At 42.0% G+C, this 24,776-nt stretch overlaps 1 protein-coding gene across 4 annotated transcripts; it reads right to left on the bottom strand.

The window, feature by feature from the left end:
- On the bottom strand, positions 1 to 23,889 carry pcgf5b (polycomb group ring finger 5b). Of its 4 annotated transcripts, none has more exons than XM_085296091.1 (10): positions 23,690 to 23,889; positions 18,735 to 18,818; positions 17,846 to 18,571; positions 16,894 to 16,990; positions 16,438 to 16,493; positions 14,219 to 14,278; positions 12,694 to 12,869; positions 12,318 to 12,416; positions 10,463 to 10,552; positions 1 to 477 (listed from the first exon to the last, which is right to left on the bottom strand). In XM_085296091.1, the coding sequence occupies exons 3-10, from the start codon at positions 17,958 to 17,960 to the stop codon at positions 430 to 432; spliced, it is 741 nt and encodes a 246-aa protein (XP_085152217.1). In that variant the 5' UTR covers positions 17,961 to 18,571; positions 18,735 to 18,818; positions 23,690 to 23,889; the 3' UTR covers positions 1 to 429. The 4 variants fall into 4 exon arrangements, with proteins under 4 accessions (XP_085152217.1, XP_085152218.1, XP_085152215.1 ...); XM_085296092.1 differs by lacking the exon at positions 23,690 to 23,889 and adding an exon at positions 22,787 to 23,642; XM_085296089.1 differs by lacking the exon at positions 18,735 to 18,818.
- Between the last annotated feature and the right edge of the window lie 887 nt (positions 23,890 to 24,776).

Consider the following 24,776-nt stretch of genomic DNA (forward strand, 5'->3'; position numbering starts at 1 on the left):
CAGTAGAAAATCAACATTTATTCTACAGTTAGAGTTAGACAGGCAAAGAGGAGATATGGTCATACTTCATTTCTGATCCGAACAGCTCTTTTAGGCACAGGGACATACATTTAAAAATATCATATATTATAGCATATATTATTCTATGTAGCATAAAAGCTCTTTAACATAACAACGTAAGCACTTCATCATTGGCTGTACAAAAATACATTTAAATTTCTCTCTTTTTCTGCATATGGTTGGCGTGTGTATGTGTGTGTGTGTGCGTGTGTGTGTATGTGTAGTTTATTCTTGGAAATGCAGATGTTCTTAATGTCTTGCTTGCTTTGTATGGATGACTGTGTGTGTGTGTGTGTGTGTGTGTGTGTGTGTGTGTGTGTGTGTGTGTGTGTGTGTGTGTGTGTGTGGTCCTCTTCTTGCACTCGTGGTTCAGCCAAAGTCGATGCGTGGCCGGTACTCGAGTACCATGGGATATGTCTGAAGGAGACAGAAACAAGAGAAACTGTTTCAGAGAGACACGATCGATGGTTTGTTCTTTACACTGTAAACTTAAGCACACTTCAGAGGACGATGCACACTGCTGCTGCTGCTGCTGCTGAACGAACAGGAATCATCGGAGAAACGGCGCTGCGAGGAGCTGCTTTGTGCCGGTTCATCTAGTGAACGCACCTTTACAGAGCTTTGTAAAAGGTGCAGGAACAGCAGTCACAACAATAACACATACTTTCACACTTGTTACAGGAATTAAATAAGAGGTGGTTTGAAACGCACACATGCACACACACACACACCGCCTCTGAATGTAATGCAGTTTCTATTAAACTGTCCCGGATCCACCTGGCTGTGCTCTGCAGCGATGGAGGAAGCCTGAAGCAGAAGAACATGGTTCAAATCCAGTGTGTACTTTTGTGTCTTTCATATCTGTCGCAGGAGCATCCATGGAATTTGTTCAGGTTTTAAAAACAACATCGGCGCTTTAGGAACAGCAGATTTTTCTGTGACTTAAAAAGTCAAAAATACAAAGTGACTGTTTTCAGCAAGGATGCAAATCTGCTTGGTCGAGGTGCCGAGCAAAGACGAAAAGAAAGAACATGATATCGTGAATCCTGCCCTCAGGTGCATCATGATGTTACAGGAGAACTCAAATATTCAAATATCTGCAAACTGATGAAAAAATACTGCCAGCTCGCAGAATTTGAAACTCCTAGGTGACTTCCTTCTCGGGTTATCACATTCACGAGATTTTCTGAAAACTTGACCTCTGACCCTGAGGTCGGCGTCACTGAGAGTATTTGTAGATGCACCAGTGGTATCAACTTGAAAATCAATTATCGCGCTCACAAAGTTGGGTCATCCCACCTCCCGCCCCGAGCCTTTCAGGTCGAGGGGTAAAAATGATGAGCGTGCCCACCTGACAGGCGAACTTAAGACACTTTATATGAAAACTGTTGGCTCGTCCCAAAGACCCAGTTTTCATCGCCAGCAAAGATCCTCCAGAGAAATTGATGTGATGAAGAGAACTGATCGGCCCGTTAGAGGGAAAAAGTTGTCGTTCTGCAGCTCCTCAATACATCAACATTTTACTAGAACTCACAACACTGCAGCACCAGAGAGACAGGACTTCTATGCCACCGGCAAAATAAGCAGATTAGATCCAATAGGTTTTGTTCTCTATGTGCAAACGCATCAACGAGTAGCAATCTCTGCAGCTTTAATCCCAGCTGGCCTCAGGGAAGCTGACCTCTCAGCCTCTTTATGGGCTTCTGGTCCATGTGCTATCCCTCCATCACTGAGGTTAAATAAGAAAGTTGTCATTCCTGACAGATACATACATTCCTGCCTCTTTCAGATGATGTGAGCTACCCTTTTCATGAAACATTCAAAAAGGAAAAAGTGTTTGTGTCTGAGCAGCTGCAAAGCGAAGAGGGAGTCTCCTGATTCTGGAGTCTGTCTCCTATTTTTGGCAGCTCGAGGCTGCTGGTGCAGCAGAGTGCAGCTCCTGTCATCTCCCTCTGCATTTTGCTGTATCATGCCTCAAAAAAAAAATAAAAAAATAAAAAAGAACACTGAAGCCAATCTAACAGCTCTGTCAGTGTGCATCTGCATCTGCATCTCTGACACTCTTTCACTCAGCATTTCTGTCCCCATACAGTGCAATTACACTGCAGAAATACATACGCTGTGCTGAGTCTGCAAGGTTGTTCCAGCCCGGTCTCACAGCTAATCATGAAATCATCACAATATAAATCCATCAATCTACATGTTGATCGATAAATTGCTTTCAGACGGTTTCTCCAGTGAGAAGCTCCCACTTGATTTTCATACATTGTGCTTGAAGCTGATGGCATGTCTGAAGATTCCTAATATTTAACATATTTAACATAACATATTTACCAGAAAGCTGTAATAATTTCATGTTATCTTGTTGTAGATACTTGTGTCTGAATGCAACCAGAGTGAAAAACCAGACAATATCCAGGATCCACATCATGTGTGGATCAAAGATAAGACCTTGTTAACCCAAAGATGGATGCTTGAGACCGACACTGTTATTTATTCAGGACAAAGACTGTAAATGTAAAACTGGCACTCAGACCTGGGGTCAGTCAAAGCTGAGTTCCACCGTACCATCCTGAAGCGTGTGAAGGTCATTCAGTGGAAACACCTGCCCTGCTCATCAGATTTGCCCCCCTGAGACTGAAATTCTGCTCTCAGACACACTGGAGAAGCTATCACATCACAGATCACAAAGGTTCATTCTCAGAGCTGAACTTCCAGGAAACAAAGTGACAACTGCAGACCTTCAAATTAAGGTCAGCAAAACATTAGGCAATAATCATTTGCTTTGCTAAATATTATAATCTTATTGTAACCTGATTACTCACTGGCATAGACACCATGACAGAACTTAACTCTTTTCCATCAGGGATTTCCTAAACCAGCCCAACACCAACCTTAACTCTGACAGGACAAGCAGCGTCTCCACTGTCAGAGGCAGTGATCACCCTAAGCCAGGGGTGGCGAACTCCAGTCCTCGAGGGCCGGTGTCCTGAAACTTTCACACGTGTCCCTGCTGCAACACACCTGAATAAAATGAGTAGGTCATTACCGAGACTTGACTGCATGCTGAGGTGGCAACCCCCAACGCTACTCAAGTAAATATAAGCAAATGTAAGTGTTTGGAAAAATGTACTTCTAAAAGTACTTTTATTGCACCATGTTGATTATCTCATGAGCTGCTGTAACATGAATCAAATGGCTGAACTGCCATTGAGCTACTTGCTAATGAGCTACTAATTGTATTCAGGTGTGTTGCAGCAGGTTTCAGGACTTCGAGGCCTGGAGTTTGAACCTGTACCTCGGGCCACGGGTGTCAAACATAAGGCCCAGGGCTGAAGACAAGCTGGCGAAGACTCCAACCTGCACCAGTGGATGGCTTCGGAAAATGTGAAAGATGACATAAATTTTGGACTTTTTACAGTATTTTTGCTTTCCTGCTAATACAGATCTTCCACATGGTCATTCTTACTACAACAGAGTAATAGATTTCTATTACTTTTTTTATACATACACTACTTACAATTGAAGCCTAAAGAGTTATGCTGATAGATGTTTTTACTACAGCAATATTTCTTTATCATGTAGAAAACCTGAGACATGCTGAGAAACTGTTCTTTTCCTTATATTCCAGTCCAACCCACATAAGATCAAAGTAGGCTGCATGTGGATGTAAAAGAAGTTTGGGCAATTAGGCAAAATAATCTTTAATAATCATTCTTTGTGGAAGATCTTTTATGGAGGAGGTGCAGTATGTAACAATAAGAACAGCAAGAAACAAAAGATAATTGTTTTATTGGGAGTATTTTGTTTTCATAATCTTTAAAATCATATTGATAATTGGAATCTGAATATTTGCCCAGTTGGAGCTGAAGTGGGAAACGACCCAGTTTCAATCTAGGATGGTTTTTGTTTTTTGGGTTCGTGAACTTCACGATTGCATCTAATGTGGCTTCAAATGGGATGAAACAAGTTTCTTTAAATAGTTTAGAAACTCTTTGATTTATAATGTGTCAGCCGACCACTCTGCAGACCTACATCCCAACATTAGGATCATGACACTCAAAGGAACTACACATGGTGAAACTCACATGTGCTGCCATCAAACTACAGTTGTTTCTGTGTTGCTCCTCACTGTACCACATGGACAGTGTATTAAATACTAAGTAATAATGCTGTGTCTATTTTTAGGACATTTTGGTCCGATGCCTTCTTGTAATTGAATATACCAGGAGATTTATTTCTGCACTACTGCCCAGTAGGGCACCTCTGCAGTTTTATTTTAGGTGTAAGAGACTTTTCCAAGAATAAATTAAGTTCTTATCTCTGCTGTTCCGGTACAGATGCCTCCTCTGATCCAAGGTCTAAGACATCACAGGTGCTAACCCTAATCCTATATTTTGGAGAAGGCCCAAGCTCACTCTTTTTTGTTAATAGCTTTTAATGTGTGTTTGTTAGAATGACTATTTTCTTTTCTCCAAGACTTTAGAGAACAATTTCATGAGAAAACAAGATGACATATCCTCTGATTGCTCAGAATCGGAGTTACGGTTAGTGCTGGGTCATCACCGTCACCTCAGAGGGTTAATATCGTCCCACAACAACACAAAGTTGAGGCAGTCAGATTTCTTTCTGCTGTAAACTTTCTTTAGAGTCCAAACGGTGGGGGCTGTGAATAAGCTCAGCTTTTTCTGGATGCGGAAAACATGCATGAAGATGTTTGAGGAATACGTTTTGAGTTTCACACTTGAGTTCCATCATTCGGCCCAAATGCTTCCCTGCTTCTGCACGCACGGTGCCAGCTCTCGAAATGTGCTTTAACAAGGTGAATTGATTGCAGGAGAGATGGAACGTCTGCGTTGCAGCTTTAGTCTGTGACTCTACCCGACCCCAGAAACACATTTTGCGTTTGCTATTTTAAAAAAACGGCAAACACTTTTCTAAATATCAGAGCCAAATTCCAGATCTGGAGCAGCTGTGTTTAGTCATCATGACTCAGAGACTGGACGTCTGTTGTTTGGACACTTTATGTGGACAGTTCTTCGCCATCACCATCTGCCTCTCCCCGTCTTCTACTGTTAAGACTTTGATCACATGACACAACACACTGATTTTTGATTCTTGGCCAATTGTACACCACAGATGAGTTTTGCATACTTTTAGGTGCAGTTTAACATATTTTTCCAACTTTAAGATTCTAAGATTGGTAAATATGCAAAGTGCTTTAGATTAGCATGGTGCTTTTCATGGATTTAAAATCCTTTAATAAAGCGCTCTAATTCCTTGTAGCGCGCTGTGGATAAAGATTAGCCGTTGATTAATAGTGTGTGACTTGGTGCCTTCATATAGTCCAATCTGACTCATTTAAACAGAAATGAACCAGAGTAAGCAGAGATTTTAGTGCTTAGCAACATAATTAAATACCATTCGTTAATAACAGACATCAGTGCGTGTACATTAAGAGTATTTTTCGTAAACGTTTTTCAGTCCTGTGTTAAAAGGCACAGGTCACCACGGTGGCAGTCAGAAAGCGGTTTCCTGACTTAATGACATCCCGGGAGGTTACAGATTGATTTTCCTTTGCTCCCGTGTGAGCGGATCCGTCCTGACCGGCCTCTAAATCGGAGGGAGAAAATGAAGCCGAGCTGCAGAGTTGTCAGAAGGATGAGACTGATGAATGGCTCGTATCTTTTTTTCTGTCCGACTTCTGCCTCCATTCCCGACTCTGGCGCTTTGTATCCATCTATCTCGCTCTCGCTGTCATCCCTCTCCTTAACCAGACAGGGTTCAAACAGAATTCAAAAATAATTTCTGGCTGTTTATCCTCATGACTCACCAGCGAGGGCATAAATAATTCTGACGGACAGACTTCTGTCTGTTGTTGTGGAGCATCGGGGCGGTGGGCGGAGGTGAGATAGAAAATGTGGCTCCTGATGTCATGTGAGAGGTTTTCCCTCAACATGTTTTCTTTTTACATTTGGCTTGAATGCTTTCAATTTCTGAGCGCTGACCTGGAGTCAGTGTGTATTCTGGGGATACTCCAAGTGTTTTATTTCACTGTGGAATATTTTGAGCTCCACGTCTAAATGTTTTCAAAGAGATTAAATAGTCTGATTAAACCACTGATTAAAGCTGAGCTAAAAAGGACAAAAAGTGATTTGATTTAAAAAAAAACATTTTAAGAAGGAAAAACGTTATTTGAACTAAACTACGATCAGTGACAACAACCTAACTGATAACTGACACGTAGCCTGGTTTTTCACAGTCCTTACTAGGATGGGATACTGCGACTGAGTCATCTGAGGCCCATGTTATGCTCTCCCTGGTCTGTTCCCTACAATATGTATTTATGGATGGTAAGTCTATGAGAATTTAAACTGTAGTGTCCTCTTCCTTTTTCCACAGTTGCTTTGCCTCTCGTTGCTCTGTTTGTGTGTTTGTTTTATCAATCTTTAAAGTATCTTGATGCACGCTCAATCATCCAGGTAAGTAAATCTCCAAAAGTTGATTCTGTTCATCTGGACGTAGCGTTTTGTGGGAGAAACGTTTCATCCAAGTGACTTCTTCAGTGTCAGCTGACTGCAGGTTTCCAACCTTAGAAACAGTACATTTGCATAATGACTGAAACCAGCCCGCTGAGGAAACAAAGGGCTGGGAGGTCAGTTCCTTAATCTTAATTATGCAAATTCTCATGACCATTGATCAACAACCACTGATCAATGGCCATGAGTCCCATTCACAGAGAGTTGGGGAATGGCTGCACAGCATTGTAAGATGGTGACAGATGTACCCTTAGGCCCCCTCCTCGATTCAGAGATGGTCTTCCCCTGGCATCATCTCATCATCACCGTGCCTTATATAAACTTTAACTCATTTCTCCATGTGCATGACTTCTGTCATGGACCAACCAGCCTGCCTCTTGTCTTCCAGTTCCTTCGGTCTCCCTGCTTTGGACTGGCTTTCCAGATCCATTAACTCTATCAAATCCACACTTGGTCCCACTGCATCTAGCACTTTTACTCAGGACTCATGGGACGGACGACATTCACTTAGCTCTTGCTGCTGAAACGTTGCGTGCAGGTGGACATTTTTAAAGGGTGACGACATTTTAACCAAGCGGTGATCTTTTTCTAATCCTTCCAAGTGATTTTACTGCCTAAACCTGAGTGGGTTTAGTAAGAAGGTGTGAAGGAAATAAAAAAAAGTTAATTGGAGACATAATTTACGCTGCTGGCAAAGTACTCGTGCCTCTACATCCAGACTGTATCACACCTTATGACACATAGACACAAATCAATAAATATGAAAGCAATAGAATGAAAAACGGTGTTCAGGTAAGTGAGGGAGAACTTCACGTCCATGAGCATGAACCTTTTCTTCTTTTGGCTGCTCCCTTTAGGTGCCTCATCAAGTATCGTGAGGATGAGTTATGAAACGAGTCCTGCCAAAGTACTCAAAACCACCTTTGTGGCAGTTCCTGTATCACCGAGGCCACATTTACTACACAGAGACTCACAGTGGAGACAGAGGGGAGACCACCAAGTGCTTTGTGATGACTGGTAAATAAGCACTGGAACAGGACTGACCGAAGAGATTAAGTATCCTCACTCTTATCTGTGGTTTCAAGATGTTTTCAGTAAAAGTTTACGTAACAGAAAAATCTTTTTTGTTCTACTTGCACTCTCCAAAGCAGCACTCTTTTAATGATTTGTTTAATTGTCCTAAATCCTGTAATAACCATGTGTTCATAATCTGTGCGGATAATTCGCCATATGGGAAAAAGGCCCAGATGGAAAAAGACGTGACCTGCAATTCTGACAATCTGTGCACAATAAAACAGTCTGTAACATTAGTAAAGAAGACGGATGTCCAATCAAGCTGGATTAATAGGTTCAAAAAAGCTGCGTTGCTGGAAAATAAAGCAGCAGAGACGCCATCTTCCTCAGGGTTGGCATGTGCTGAGTTTAGACTGGATCCGAATTCTGCTGGGACTCATTTAAAGTTGACTCAATGCAACTTTGGCCTGCGTAGCTTTCCGGTCACAGTGCGACACGATTATATAATGAGAAGGAAAAATAATTCTGTTTTCTTTTCCGTCCTCTCTGACTAGTCAGTGAAACAGATCCAAAAAAGACATTTTAGCTCAGCGGCAGGCGGACTTTGTAGAGGACATGATGACACTCAGCTGGAGCTGAAAAGCTACACGCTTAATAAGTTTGTCATTTCATACTGACTTCCTTCCTGCTGCCTTTCCTTCTCAGTTCCACCTGACCCGGTATCTGAAGCGTCTTGCTGTGCCAGCTGCCTGCACTCATTAGTTACCATCCAGAAATGGACGGGAGCTTTCAGTAGCAGTAGAAGTTCATGCAAATACTCACCCATGCAAACAGATACACAGCCACTCATGCACAAGTCAGCACAATTACTGTAGATCAAAGGCAGACACACTGGCTCGCTGAACCGTCACAGGACTGATGACCCTGAAGCCCAAGGCTGAGAGTACCAGCACGTTTCAGAGTGACAAGTCCTGCTTTGTGTGTGTGTGTGTGTGTGTGTGTGTGTGTGTGTGTGTGTGTGTGTGTGTGTGTGTGTGTGTGTGTGTGTCAGTTAATGTACATCATGACATCGGCTTTTTTGGAAGCATTTTAAAGCATTCCTATTTTCAAACTAAATAGTCAAAAAAAAATCAATAAAACAAAGGCCTTAAAATTTGATTTTTTACATTTCCTGTAACTTTGCTGAACATATTTATGTTAAGCCAGGTATAAAAATAAGATTTACTTTTGGAAATCACCATCTATTTCTGCTTCATGTTACTTAATACATGCACCTCTAACCATAACCTGTGGCAATAAGAATATACAGGACTGTGCAAAAGTTTTAGGCAAGTGTGAAAAATGCTGTAAACAAAGAAAGCTTTCAGAAATATAAGTGATTGTTTATTAACCCCAAATGTATTCTGCAGCAGGACAACGACCCCAAACACACAGCCAAAGTCATTAAGAACTATCTTCAGCGAGGAAGAAGAAGAACAAGACGTACAAGAAGTGATGGTACGGCCCCCACAGAGCCCTGATCTCAACATCATGGAGTGTGTCTGGGACTACATGAAGAGACAGAAGGATATGAGGAAGCCTACATCCACAGAAGATCTGTGCTTAGTGCTCTGAGATGTTTGGAACAACCTACGAGACGAGTTCCTTCAAAAACTGTGTGTGTGCCTAGAAGAAGGCAAAGGGTGGTCCCAGCAAGTATAGATTTGATTTAGATTTCTCGTTTGTTCTTTTACTGCATTTTGTTGATTGATGAAAATAAATGATTAACATGTTTTTCTCACTTGCCTAAAACTTTTGCACAGTATAAATTTTGTTTTTAATGAAATTCTTCTTCCACACATCAGAAACTTCTTTCCTTCCTTTTTGTCTTTCTCCAAAACATCAGAGGTTTGGCCTCACAGAGCTAATCTGCCTTTTTCAGCAATATTCACCTGGGAACTATCGAAACCACAAATCAACTCTAATGCCTTTTAGTGGATCTAAACTGACACAAAGCTTTTCCTTTGACACTGCGCTGTTTACGTCTAATCAAATCAATCCAGCATTTATTAAATAAGTGAATTATGGCTTTTAGCCACATGTTAAATAAGCCAAATTTCAAAAAGCAGATAATGTTACCTGTGTTATCAACATTATACAAGTCGTGTTATTTTGCATATAAGAGCTGCATTTTGGTGAGCCCTAACCTTAGCGAGGTCTCTGACATCCTGGTGGTAAGAACGTGACCTAAAAACAACCCCACTGTCTCCTCTTGTAGATATAAAAAAGGCTGTGAAGAAGAAATATACCTTCTTATGCACAAAATAAATGTGGTGCACAGAATCTCTTTTATCATCAGTAATGCGTTTCCTGTTTTGACTGTCATTACTAAGCATCTGTTAAACATGCAGATATGACTGACTTCACTTTGCAAAGTGACCTTAACAAAAACCAAACAGGATGCAGAGTAACCCCGAGCCTCTAAGAGGAGATGGACGTGGTTCAAATTTAGCAAACAGAGATAAAGATGAAATGTCGAAATGTTACATGAGAGGCGAATCTTTTATTCAAACCGGGCGTCTCTTGAACATCAGTATTCTGTACCAACACCATAAATTTATGTTGCAAAAAGTCTCGAGTTTCCTTTTTCACAATCTGACACCTTCTCTGAACAGAAATGCTCCTTTGGAAAAGCATTTCACACTGAATATACAAGTCATTCAACCAGGACCGCATGCTTTCACTAAAGTGCATGAATGCATAAGATTCACAGACGCACGCGTGCACGCAAACATTTCCTGCAGCGATGCATCTACACACGAAGATGCAAACACTCACACATGAACAGGAAGTGAACGTGACAGCCTTACATTCTCTCCATGTAGCCTCCATCGGGTCATGTAGATGAACTCGAGAGTGTGATCTCTGCCCATGATCTCTCCGTTACACAGAACATCCAGCTGCAAACAAAAGAAGGAAAATACATAAGAAGGACGCTTTGACAAGTCCAAAACAAACACAAACAGCTTTTAACGAAGCGGTTACAGTCACAAAGTTTTGCCCAAGCTGCCTCCCAGACAGAGAAGGTGACAAACGAAAACAAAAGCTGAGCTCTCACTTCTACGAGAGATGAAAGGAGAGGGGAAGTTCACTGTGGTGGTGAGTGGGAGGCTTCTCTGAATATGTGAGTGTGTAAATGAGAGTGTGTGATACCACTTTTAGCTCGGCCTGCTCCAAATGTGGAAGCTAACAGTTTCTTAATCCTTTGCTAAAGCTGGCAGATGATAGCATAGCTTGCATGGAATATTAATGAGCATCTGGCTACGAACTGTTAACCTGGTCAGAGTTTGGCTTCATATTTGACCACATGCTGTTTCTCTGCCGTTTTAATGCAATCCACTAAATCTTCATTATGTTGAACTGAACTCTCCAGCATTTTGCACTTTATATGTAACACAGTACAGCTGTTGGTTAAACAATTCAGAGTTATGCTACCAAATACATGCATCATTTTCCTTTTTATACAATGGAATTTCAGCATGTTGCAACTTTAACTTTTGTGCCTGCACTGCATTTTTTAATGATATCCAACCGTATTTTTATACAGTACTGAATCACAACAACAGTCGCCTCAAGGCGCTTTTTATTTTAAGGTAGACCCTACAACAATACAGAGAAAACCTCAAAAATCAGGTGACCCCCTATGAGCAAGAGCTTTGGTGACAGTGGGAAGGAAAAACTCCCTTTTAACAGGAAGAAACCTCCAGCAGATCCTCGTCAGAGACAGTCAGCCTCTGACAGTCAGACTTCACACCCTGAATGTGTGACAACACCTGTACCGTCAGGTCCCACTAACTGTAGTAGAACTGTAGTAGTTCAGAACTAAAACAGATCTGTGATGTGGCTGGAAAGCACCGCATTTCAGCATTTCTTTGAATTACAGTGGGCTGAGAAGAAGACATCCATGACTCTATGCACCACAGATCCAAAGAGTGGACCCTAGTCTCTCAGAGGGAAGCCATTTTTGTGGTAACTCTTGTGTTTATGTGTACAAAGAAAAAATGAAAATGTGCGTGAAGACTGTTTGAGCAAAGTAATAATGTGAGGTACAGTTAGGACAGACATCTCCTAAAAGGTTCCCTTAGATAAAGAGGTCCCTACACTCTAGTCAGCCCTCCCAAAGTAGTGAAGAAAGTAACTTCATTACATTATGAAGTAAGTTTAACCCTGTAAATATTCAAAGTGGAGTGATTTTTGCAACTCTGGCCATAAAGAAAAAAACCCCCATGATTTCATTTATTTTTTTCCAGGAAGCCAAATTAAGCCTCTAAAAGTGTCAGTTTGCCACTGTAACGTTTCTTTGCTCTGTTTGAGATCTATGGTGAAAGCTCAGAAACTCAAGTGCAGGTGGTCAGAATGGGACTGAGCACTTGCAGGAGTGCTGAAGGTGCTCCAGAAGTGCACGGGGAGATGACCCTGAAGGGGAGACCAGTCAAACTCAAACTCAAGTATGATTTTTGCCTTTTATGGGCAGAGCTGCAGAGCTTTATGACCATCACTGCTCAACATCCAACAATCAAGCCCCACGAAGGTAATCCTACCGATCAACCGAAAACTTGAAAGATAACTCTGAGTTTGTGTGGTTAAGTAAAGAAAAACATGCCTTTGAATCATGACACACATATTTTAATGAATGAAAACAGGAGGACAGAGTGTGCTCCATACCTCGTAGGAACTCGGCAGCTTTAGTTTAAGACTGAGAAACTTCTTAATTGTTCCCACGGTGACTCTACTGGAGCAGCGGATGAACCTCTTCATCAAATCCTAATTGGATGAGAGAATAACTCTTACACACTGATTTAATGAGGCATAATTGCAGGTTTTTAAAGGAAAAGACATGAAAACACAATTACATCTTTACAGGGGATTATGCACCAAGCACCCGTGAAGTTTGGAAACATTACCAACACATACAGCAGCAAAGAAATGGAATACCCTTTTACATCATAGAGAGGACCAAAACAAGGTGATATTGTGTTTCAATGCCTGTACAAGTATTTAATATTTCTTAATTAAAGGTTATATGTAAAATAACACACACCGTGACCGTGCTCTCCCCCGACGGTCCTGTGTTGCGTAAGCAGTCCAGGCAGATTGCGATCTGTGGGTCACTCCTGTGATAGTCGTCATCGCCGGCACCGTCCGCCTCATTGCCTCCACCATCACCAGCGTCGCCTCCAGCATCGGGGACCCCGAACCGTGGACACCTCAGGTTTTCTACAGGCAGGTTAAGGATGTTAGTTGTGGATAAGCTGCATCGCTAAAACTCTGGGCCAGATGATCAACCACAATATTCAAGTCTAGCCTTTGATCGGTTTTCAACTGTTCCAGTTATTACTTGTTACATTCCCACATGGAAAAGATATATATAAAAAAGATAGATATAAATCTTAGTTTGTATCTGTCTTGTGTGAAACTTGTATGAAAAGCATACAAGAGTGAAAACAGACATAAGATCCCTTGAAAAATTATATAAATGAAACTTGTATGTTTTGGATACTTCCTAAAACAATATATGAAAGTAATGAGAAAGGGGCCGCTTTCACGAGTAAATCATATAAGCCTTCTGTGATTCACTATATGAATAGGCCACATCTTATGCAAGTCTTTTATAAGTTTTTACTATTTCTTTTCCATATGGGTTGTTTCTCTTTAACTTGAACCTGATGCATTGGTGCATTGGTCAATGTCTGTAAACACGAGCTCTGTTTGCACTGAAAAATGTGGTGAAGGGGGGTACGAAGTCTGACAAGAAAATTCCCTGCTGATGTATCAAAACTTGATAAAAAATTCCCCCCTTCTTTACAGAGCTTCTTCTCTAATAATGAAAGCAAGCGTGCAGACATTCTGAGTAAGATGCAACAACCACAACTGGCTTCCTTCCTCCATGGCATGGTTTTTTTCCTTTTTGCCAGTTTTAAAGAAAAGGTGTGAGAGGCACAGAGGCGACGCAGCCACCCGTCCCCCTACATGGCAAATTCTTTACACTGCATATGACAGTGTTCCTATTTCAGTCATCTCCACCCACTCTAATACACGAGGTGAGAAATCTGTGACACAGTGGAAATCTCCTGTAATTTAATGGAATTCTAATGTGTTTTATTTGAAATGACAGCGTAATTATATTTACCTACTAATACTTACAGGTAGGTACAGTTCAAAAAGGGGGTAAGAAGTCAGGTTTTTATAAATAAAAAAACAAAGAAATAATTATACTGTAAGTCAATTTTAGTCACGTGTGTAAGTAATTTGAAGTAATGTGTCATTTTACATAAAGCATGATTAATTTTAAGTACAGCGTAATTGTAAGTAGTGTGTCATTTTGTGTAAAAACAAACAAAATTTCCCAGTCTTACATCATAGGCACACTGTACTTTTCAATATTTATATTTAATGAAATAAATAAGTAAATAATTATTCTAGAGTGCCTACTTTATGTATTTGTATAACTGCATTCAAATTTATAATAAAATTAATTTAATTACAGGGGAATTACACCCCTGGCTGCGGGCTTATTATGAAGTGTTACTGTTACTATATAAAGGGTTTTGTTGGGTCCAGCTTACCTTGGCCATTTTCTTTGGGCTGGTTCTTCCTCCAGAACTCGAGCTCTTGCTGTTCCTCTTCTAATTGACAGGAAAAAACAAAAGTAGAATGAAGTATGAAGCAATCATAGAGACCAAATCCATCAGAAGAGGATGGGTGATTCTAACATCGCGGTTACTGAATTCTGTCTACGCTGTGTTAAGAGTCTGGGATCAAACAGCTACATTTCTCCTGTACTAAATTTAGACTTTTGTTTTTCATAAAACTGATTCACTGAAGCTCCTAGGAGGAGTTTAACTAAGCTTACAAAACTATTTTACTTGCACAATAAAAGCTTTTCATAGCAGACAGTTGGCCTTTAACAGCAGGAAAAGCGGGTGTAATTAATAACAATAACAATGGATTGGTTATTCCAGCCATTCCAGTGATACAAGGACCTCCTCCAAAAAACAATGCAGCCTCTTTTCTATGCATGCTTTGACATGTCAGAAGGACTGCTGTGAAAAAGGTCAATATGCTGTCTTGCCATAAGAGAAAATGAGCCACTTGCACCAATTTTAAAGCTGCTAGAGAGAAGAAAAGCTGGGAATGTATTTATTTTAAGTCTCTGCGTTTCTCCTGGACACATCAAACCGAGCCCTGCTGTGATGTGCTCATAACTGCTATAATTAAAGTTAGCTGTCAGCTTCAAAGGGCCATTTTATCACTCAATTGAAGCGTATTCTAACATCTCAAACACCCTTCATTAAGGACAATTTGCTATATTGGCTCTTCCCACACCGGGAGTTGAACCCAGGCCGCCTGGTACCAGACAGTGGTCACTGTTGTGTTATCACCAAAATTTACAGGCACCCTCATATTCATATCTCCTCAAAACAGCCTGGAAGTCTTCTTCCAATTCCCTTTTGACAGCCCATTTGTCGCCTCTTAATCTGACGTGACACCTTCACTTTTTACGCTGGCCAACAGACCAGTTTTGCTGCCTCTGGTTTAAATCCAGATCCAGCAGATCCAGATCTGCTTTGATGTCTGCTGAGCGTTCTGAACATTAGCCAGACAATGCACTCGGGCCACCAGGGTGAAGAGCAGGTAGCATAATTGGAGACACTGGTAAACTTCACTTGTGCTTACGTTGTATCGCTAATTCTCGATGCTCTTTGTGACCTCTGGGATTTTTTTATGTCGAGTAGAATTTCCAGGCATGATTTCCAGCTTACTAGCAACAGGGACAACAAAACTCCTATCTTCTTCCTGTCTTTGTTGCACATTTAAGACGTCAGTGGGCCTGGAGACTTCATACTCAGAATCTCTTAACACCTAGACGGTAGTTCACCATCCGGATAGAACAGCATTGTAACGTAAAGCTCATTATTATTTACTGTGAACAGCAATGCTGTGCTTGTACCATCACCATCTACATGACAGATAAAAACCAAAACCCTTGTCTGCTGTCCACAGTCTTCTCTCTGTAGACCATACGAGAGGATTCATAGGACGCTGACTTTTACACCATTTGGCCGAGAGGCCCGAAAGCTACAAAAATATATGACGTTTGTTCCATCGTTCTGCTGCCAGAGTGCTCTATCAGCTGAGGTGAAGTTATGGAGCAATAAAATTATAGTGCCATCACCACTTTAGTTAGACATGTTGACTTGGCTTCCCGTTGGCCTTGCCACAGAGAGAAGGCTGTACATCTTCATCTAGTTTTAAACGTTTGAGCTTCCACCTCTCTGGAAATAATGTGATGCTGACAAATGATTGGTTTGTCCACATGCGACTGGCCGTAAAAGTGAACCTTAGGTCAAAAATGTCCAACTTTACAGCAGAAATGAACATGTTTACAGACTAAAGAGAATGAGTATTAGAGAAAAATCAAACTGAAAGGGGACAAAAGTAAGCAAGATATGTCTAAAACAATGACAGCGATAATTGCTGCTGCAAATTAAATTCTGAAAAGTTACAGTTTTAGTCTTTTGGAAGCATTTCTGATGGTGTACTGTAACTCTTTCCTTTTTTAAACTGCTTTCAATCCACCAAGACGCAGCATCATGTTTGCTAGAGTGCATGCTGGAGGCAATTTGTGCATTTCATTAAAACTGGTTGCAAGCCTTAGTCTTCCAGTGATTTGTGTGATGGGAGTGCTGTAAATTCTTTTCCCGACCTCCCATGAATAGTCACATAATTTAACACCGACTGCAAACTGAGGCGACAGATTGATGAAACCATCTGGCAAACTCACTTTCTCTGAGTCCGGGTACCAGCTTGAAAATGATCTCCTCCAGGGTGTTGTCTAACCTGAGAATATGACAGTGAGAAGGAGGTGGAGGGGATGATGCATTGGGGGATAACAAGAAATTAAAGTAGGCAATAGAAGTTAAATGGTGGAGGTGAAGGGAGCGATCAGGTGAGGTCAAGCAGGAATAAAAGTTTCCAAAGGAGAGAATAGAAGAGAGAAAATCAGTAGCTCGGGCTGTTGAAATACACACAAAAGCAAAATGTAGAAAAGTACAATTGAATAATGGAAACACAACAAGAAGTTCAGAGAAGAATGAAACTCTTAAAACTGTCATTTACAAAACTTTGCAGCTCTTTCAAGATTAAATAAAAAGAAATACAAAGTGTCCAACATGCGAATGACAGGAAAAAAAAACAGATAAAGTGAGAGAAGAAAAACATGTTATGTAGCCAAAGTTACCTGAGCATCTCCAGTGGGTTGGTCTCATGGACCTGAATGCCACATTTAGGACAGTCATTGCTCTCCTCAAAGTGCTGCACAATACAGCTCTTACAGACTGCAAAAGAAATATATTCAAAATGAGCTTCTGCTCTAGGTTAAGGCAGGTAAACCCATCTTTTAAAAGGTCATTCAGAATAAAAGAGAGAGAGGCAGAGAAATGAGCTGTTCATCTGTGAAACCATCATTTTGCCTTGTCATTGAGGTTTTTTTGGGGCAGCATGTTGGCTTGCCTTGTTTCGAGCTGATATTTCAGCTTTCTAAACCACTGACAATCACCAGGTTGTCACGATCTGCTGCACACTCTCAAACCGCCCAAACTAGTCTCATGTTGAAAAAGGGGAAGCCTCCAAATCTCTCCATGAAAAAACTGAAATCCTGCAGTTTGAACTTCAGACTTTGTCGGCGTTTTAGTGCCGACATCGGTTCCGATGCTTCACAGCTCATTTGCCTCATTCACCTTGCTCTACAATTTCACATCCACTTCAAATAGTCTGTCAAAGTAGAATTTTACTGGAACTATGGTAGCTGTAATTCTGGGTTTGAAAAACAGGAACAGCAGGAAGTGACACTGTGTTTGAAGCTTCTAGCTTTCTGTAGGAGTCTCTGCTCTAACACTTGCAGCTGGGTACATTTGCTCGCATCAGTGGTAACTTACTTATTAATTAAGTCTGACATGAGCATGACACCAAGGCGGATCAACAGTTTGAACATCTGTACTTTTCTTCATTTCACACCTGTCATACACAGCAGCTGTACTTTGACTGAGCCCTGCCCTGCTTCTTTACGGCTCTTTAAAGTTTGGTCAGGGTTACGTGTAACCTTAGATCGGTCTGGGTTTGGTCCCACTACCTCGATGGATTTTCACCCCTACTGTCACCTCTGTGTGTTGCTGCGTGTTATTTTGACTCACATGTGTGCAGGCACTCGGTGACTGTGGTCGGTTTAATCAGGTAACCTCGACACAGGTAGCAGGTGATGAAATGGTTAAAGTCTCTGACCAAGTGCTTCCTTCCCGTACCGGACATGTTTGGAGGGCTTTCCCTGTTTTTGCCAACAGTGAGACACCAAACAGAAGATGGAAAATATCCCCTTCTAGCTTTAGAAGGCTCAGACGTCCATTTACAACAGTGAGAAAAGGAAGACTTTTCCAGTTACAAATACTGCCTGCTGCACTTCAGATGTTTGTAGATGAATTGTGTGTAAAATCCACCGTGTCCAGGGTAGTACCTACAAGGTACCTACACCATCCACAACTGATATGAGATACGAGATCCTACTGTGTAAAATCCTGCTCCATTCTTGAATTTTGCAGTCAGTCCTTGTTTAGGAATAACTCCCACTGATATTTTATTCCATCTTCCATGAACCATATTACTCCAAATGAACAGAAAATAAAAAAAGCTCGTCCAGATGATGTGATCCTGTTTCAGGCACACAGAACTCCCAAAGAGCGGGCGTCACGTCTTCCTCCCTGACTTTGGTAAAGTGACCTTTTTAATCCATGGAGCTTCCCAGGTGAGCTACAGAGAGTTCAGAGTCTTCTGCATAATCAGATTGTTCACCATTGGTGGCGTCGCTGTGGTCTTTACTCTTGACGCGGACAGCGTAATGATCCTTTAAGTCATGATGAAGTAACCTAAAGAAAATCAAAAACAAAAATTAATGTTGGGGGGGAAATGTGTCGATGGATTTGAAAATAGTGCTGTGCAAAAGTTTTAGGCAACTTTTTTAAATCATGCAAATTCAATCTGCAGAAGGACAGCGAGCCCGATTATGCAGTCAGAATCATGAAAAAGGACCTTCAGAGACTTCAAGAACCAGCAGTCCTGCAACGGATGGGACAGTGGAGCTCTGATTAGAAACCGGATTGACTTTAGGAAAGCCTAAAAGAAGAAGAACAGTTTTAGTGCTGTAAACTTTTCCAGAAATCTCCACCCATATACATCGTAAGAGGAAAGAGCTTGATGGCTTTAACAGACATCTTCAAAAATTCTAAACAAAATAAAGATAATATTAAAATAACCCAAATTAAATACTTTCAAAGGACGAATCTTCACACAAGATACAACGCAATACCTAAAGCGGTTGAAATAAAAGCAGCTGGACTTCTTTTTGGTTTGTGAAGACGCTCTACCTCTCATCCAAGAGTCCTTCCATCTTCACAAACACAAGAGAAGCGATGCTGCCTTTATCTTCATTTCAAGCCCTCAAGACTAATAAAGACCAGGATGACTGAGAACCTGCACAAACACAATAAAACGATGTATGAAAGGAACTGAGCAACTTGCGAAAGCTAGTTGCTAGGCCTTAAATCAGCCTTCAGTTATTCTACACACAGTTCCTAACTGTGAATTTAACCAGTTGGTTTCTCACCCACCAAAGGGTTAGGGTTTGGTCTAACCTTACATCTTATCCTGTGTTTTGAAGAAATTCAAAAGGAAAAATAGATTTCCTTTTTTCTATTTGATGGTTATGTTCACTTGACATACAGTTCTACCACATTACTCCTCCAGTTAACCCTGTGCAAGTGGTTTTTGGCCCTTGAGGGTCTGTTTACACTTTTCTTTTGTTGGTTTCCTCTGTCTGCCTCATTTGGTGTCAGGGCTCTGTGTGCGGCAGGCGGAGGTGAGGATCCAAAAGCAGGACTCGTGAAGCCAAATGTCAACAGAAAACCACAGCTTTATTGCTGGCAAAGTACAAAACATGAACAGAACAACGAACACTGAGAACCGGCAACACACAGGTATGACCTGATGGTACGACGCGACAGAGAGCACAGGAACACACAGGGCTTATATACACAGGGAGGTAATCAGGGAATGAGAAACAGGAGGGAGACACAGCTGGGAGAAATTGGACTAATGAGACAGGGGAGCAGTAGAACTGAACACACTCACATGAGACACAGACCTTCACAATAAAACAGGAAACAAGAACCCACTAAACAAAGACGCAGACAGAATATAACACATGCAACTCAAACAATACATGAAACAACAAATCCTTAAACACGGATAAACAGAAACAAGAAACTAATAATATCTATCATCATCATCATCACCACCACAAGCACTACAAGAGAATAAGAAAACAATCCATAATGCAAAAACACACCAAAATAACTGAAACACAGATTCATCATAAAACCCAACAAAGCACCAGAGAAACATAAAGAACAATCCATCATTGAAAAAAACCCCAAACCATAACAACTCAAAATGCTGGGTCAAACTGACCCAGAACCGTGACATTTGGTATTTAGAATTTACAATGCTCAGTATCTATGACATATGACACAAATGACACCTGACATTTGAGAAGCAGCCATCATTTGTTTTCAGTTCCTTCTATAGAAAATGAGAAGTTTTTTTTAATCTGGTAGCTACGAAGTTCCCCATACAGTAAACTAACCCCACTTTATTAGGGCTGAGTGTTTAAGAGAAGCCTGTCGTGTGTTGACTGTTGACGGAACATGTGACTCAAAATGTGACTCAAAATGTGGTGAAAACAAAAACCTCACCAAAGGTGAATAATCTTAAATTGGTTTTATGGGACTAATAGCTTCACCTTACTTTTGTCCTTGTGAGTCATTTCTCATTGGTCTTCAACGAGATGCGAGTCAGAAAAACACGATTAAGTCACAGTTTCTGATAAGTTCATAAATCAGTATTATAACGCTTGGGTACATACAGATATCAGTACAAGCAGTAACTTAAGTATTCCCACACTTTAACCTTTATAACTACCTCTAACCATAAACCTTGAAATGTTTCTTCTTTCGTCTGTACTTTGCCATAATCCCCTGAGGTTTAAGTCATCACTGATGATGATCATAACCCTTTGTAATAAGAATAGTATGTAACGATTCTCAAGTTATTCTCAAAGCTTGACATTGATGGGACAAATAGGGTTAGGGCTCGGGTTGGGGGCTAGGGGTTGGGTACCACCTGAAAGCTAGCCTAATGATTAACTCTAACTCTGACCCCTCATCTTCTCTGCCCTAACCAGCTTTCGATGAGGCTCATGTGGTGCTGCTTTTCAAACACCCACAGAGCCTGGAGTGGAGCTCTTCTGCCTCATCTGGATCTTTAATCAATGTTTCCTGTTTTCTGTTGTTTCTCCCTTGCACAACACCATGTAAGCAGCCTCGAGTGACCTGCTGGCCTCTACATGGCTGTTTCTTTATTACAAACTATTTTAAGTCAGTAGACTGAAAGAGGGACAGTCAGCAATATCCAGTCATTTCCAAACCATGTCTACAGTTGAGGATAGGTTCACATCTGGCTCTTTTGATAGATTTTGTCCCAATTTGCATATCCAAATGAGAAAGCTTATGATAGTAGAACTGTTAGGCTAAAATGCAAGCATGGGACTTTACTAGAAAAGCACAAACTTCTAGTTCAGCTGCCATCTTGTATTTGCACACTTAATAATGAATGTGGTTATCATTAACTAACAGTGACGTGATCATTCACCCAGCAGGACAGCTCTGACCTACATGCATCCATTTCTACTGCACTACCCCAACTATGAATAGCTAACCTCTCCAACTTGCCCCCATTCCATCCCCATTTTGATGGATCTGGCTGAATTTTGGCTTGCCTGCTTCAAATATAGACACCGAGCTGCATATTAATCATGTGGTGTCACCACAAAACCCACTCTGAAGTTTCATGTTTACTGTGGATACCCCCTTTTGTAAACAACTGATGGGTGTCAGTGCTGTGATTACAGTAAATGGCTGGTAAATTTCTCTGGATGTGAAATTAATCAGCATTTTCATGTCAGATTCATTCCCTTCGTTAACCACACAACAGCCACACAACATTTAAACAAAAATTATCATACAAATTACTGCATGAACTGTTTGCTTTGTGTGGGGAGGCTGTAGATATTTACCATATCCAGCACTCTTGTTCTTTCTGTGATGTTTGCCAAAAATTCACCTGATACATAATAACTGTCAGAGTTCAAGCGATTTTTGGTGAGGATAATAATGTTCAGGTGATGATTTGAGTTCAGACATAACTCCACGAAGGGTGGGATGGGTTTGTGCCAATTTAGAGGTATTACAGGAGACATGTGGCATATGAATGTGGCTGGAAAGCAAATGCTGATCAGCCACATTATTAAAACCATTCACTGGTTTTAATAATGTTGTTGTTGTTGTTTTACAGTACAAGGTTGGACGTCAACACCAACAATCCAGCAGCACCTGCTTCGCCTCACCTGGACCACGAGCACCGCCCCACACTGCAAAAAGCTGCTCAAAGTGCAATGAGCTAACCTTGCACTGAAACACTCCCACTCAGTATCCAGTAGTCAATAGAGCACTCGTGAGAGTCCCACACCAGAACCCGCGTGTCCCAAAGAACTCCAGGTTGAGAGTCCTGACAGGTCAGAGCTGTTTGGCGGTACTAGTGGGACCTGCACAGGATTAAACAGCTGGTTTTAATATCGTGACTGACTGCTCTGTGGGGTGGCTGTAGCTCAGGTGGTAGAGCAGGTCACCTACTAACCGGAAGGTTGGTGGTTTGAGCCCAGTCTGCATGCCAAATATCCTGGGGCAAGATACTAACCCCATGTTGCTCTCCGATGCATCCATCAGTGTGTGACTGTTAGATAGGAAGCACTTAGAAACAGCATAGGAAAAAAAAGTGCTTGTGCAAATGGGTGAATGTACAAGTTGTGTGAAGTGCTTGTTGTGCTCAGAGTAGAAAAGCGTGATATAAGAACCAGCCCATTTACCATCTGCAATTATTGGCATAACACAATTATGCCACATTTGTGTACAAGCATAGACGATATGGATGCAGCTTACTGACCAAGCTGACACCTGAGCCAATCTCACCTTTGGCTCAAAGACGGACGCAGTGAGCGTTTGAGCGCAAACTTTGGGCCCACCACCTGCACACACCCGGCTGTATCACACGATGTTACATGCGGGCTGTGCTGCAGGGTCAGAACTGCAAAGAGAAACAACTGGACGACGTTTAGGAAGACGGTGACTCCTCGTCATCCCGGGTGCACTTTACCCTCACGCCGCTTCCTTCAGTTTGGAACCCGGACACACGGCTCAGGTGCTGCGTGTACGTCAGGTGTGCGTGCAGTGCTGGACTGAGGGAGCCCACTCGCTGCACGGACAAAGTCCACGGAGGAAACAGCGTGTACTCCACTCCACGCTCATCAGCGCGTCTCGCTTTTTGCTAGAAAAATCTCAAATGCGCAGCTTAGAAATCCACCCGACGAGATTAGGAGCGCGCGCACGCGCACAGAGACGCGCGAGCGTTATTTATTCACACACACACACAGAATCTGCTTATCTCATCGTTACGGCGCGTCACGGTCTACGTCACATTTGTCAAAACAACATCAATGGACGACACGCGCACATTGCAGCGACACAGTGGGACGTGTGACGCACGCGCGAACGCTCGCGCTCGCGCGTCGCAGCTTCTGCTCGGCGATTGCACACCTACGGTGCGCGGATCGCAGCGACGATAAAAGTTGCGGAGATTCGTGTCACGGCCTTAAACGAGGAGCGCCAGGCATACATTTGCGTGAACATACCGCGATCCCCGCATGTGTGCGCGACGCACTTTGCGTTAGTGGGGAGGGAGGGAGCAGGGGAGAGAAGGGAGAGGGAGGGACAGCCAGTAGCGTCAAAGTTTGGCTGAAACGTAACGCGACCGACGGCGGCTGATGGATTCTCCGTCCGCGCACAAATAATGAGCAGCAATAAGACATTACTCACCTCCGCGCTCACTTTCCCGTCGTCCCCGGAGTTACGGATGCCGCTGCTGGACAGGAATGTCCACCGTGACGCTGTCCGGTCCTCCGGTACGGTCTGCTCCGTAAACTGGGTGAGCAGAGAAACACGGAACTGGTCGGCTCGGATCTGCCCCAGTCCGCCCAGCAGAGAGGCAGGCAGGCAGCAGAGAGCAGCGGTGGGCGGGGAACCACCAGGCGAGCAGGCAGGGCTCGGAAACTGAAAGCAGTTGTGTAACTGAGTGGCTATTGGCCCACAACACGCACATGCACACACCGAGCCGCGGTGTGTAGCGATCAACGCCGCTACTCACTTTGTTCAGTTGGCCAGACCCGAGCGAGCGATGTGACTGCAGAGTTTATGCGTTAGAGAAAGAAACGTCCTGAAATCAGATCAGACACGTGCAGGTGTGTGCTGCCACAGAAAAACTGTTTGCTTCTTAAGGCAACATTTCTCACAACTTAATTATAAACACGAGTAAGTGACGAAATCCCAGTTATTAATTAACTCGGGTTATACCATAGACTGTATAAAATAGATGGCCATATTCCCCTGTCAGGTTTTTTTAATGCTCAACAGTTCTGGCATTTTGTGATAACTTGTAGTTTGGTGTGTTCGGGCTTCATCAGCACTCTGTTCTGGAAAGATAATAAGTTTGGGTAAATATACAGTCTCGTTGAAGAAGGAACAGCTGTCATCTGAATCAAGCAGGGAGACTAGACTACAGTCTCATGGTGTCTGTTTGACATGTTGAGGAGCAATCGTTGAAGTGTAAAGGACACACATAAAACACACACACATATACACAGTGACATTTTATGCCTTCTCCAGCATACTGTATATGTTATGGCCACAAGTTTGCATCATGGTGCTGATCCAGAATTCTATTATTAGTATTATTATAGTTTATTATTATTATTATTATTATTATAGTATTTTTTATTCCTAGTTCTATAATAAAAAAGTAATAAATATTAAATAATAGATTTATGATGATTCAGTTTGTTTGTTTATCCATTCACCGCTCAGTTCGTTCTCGCTCTGTCGTCAAGGGCAAGCACTGGTTAATGGT

Source organism: Mchenga conophoros, linkage group LG13, assembly GCF_057382185.1.
Source record: "Mchenga conophoros isolate Kocher_MC1m ecotype Shallow Benthic linkage group LG13, M_conophoros_male_GT1.1, whole genome shotgun sequence".
NCBI classification, from domain to species: Eukaryota; Metazoa; Chordata; class Actinopteri; order Cichliformes; family Cichlidae; genus Mchenga; species Mchenga conophoros.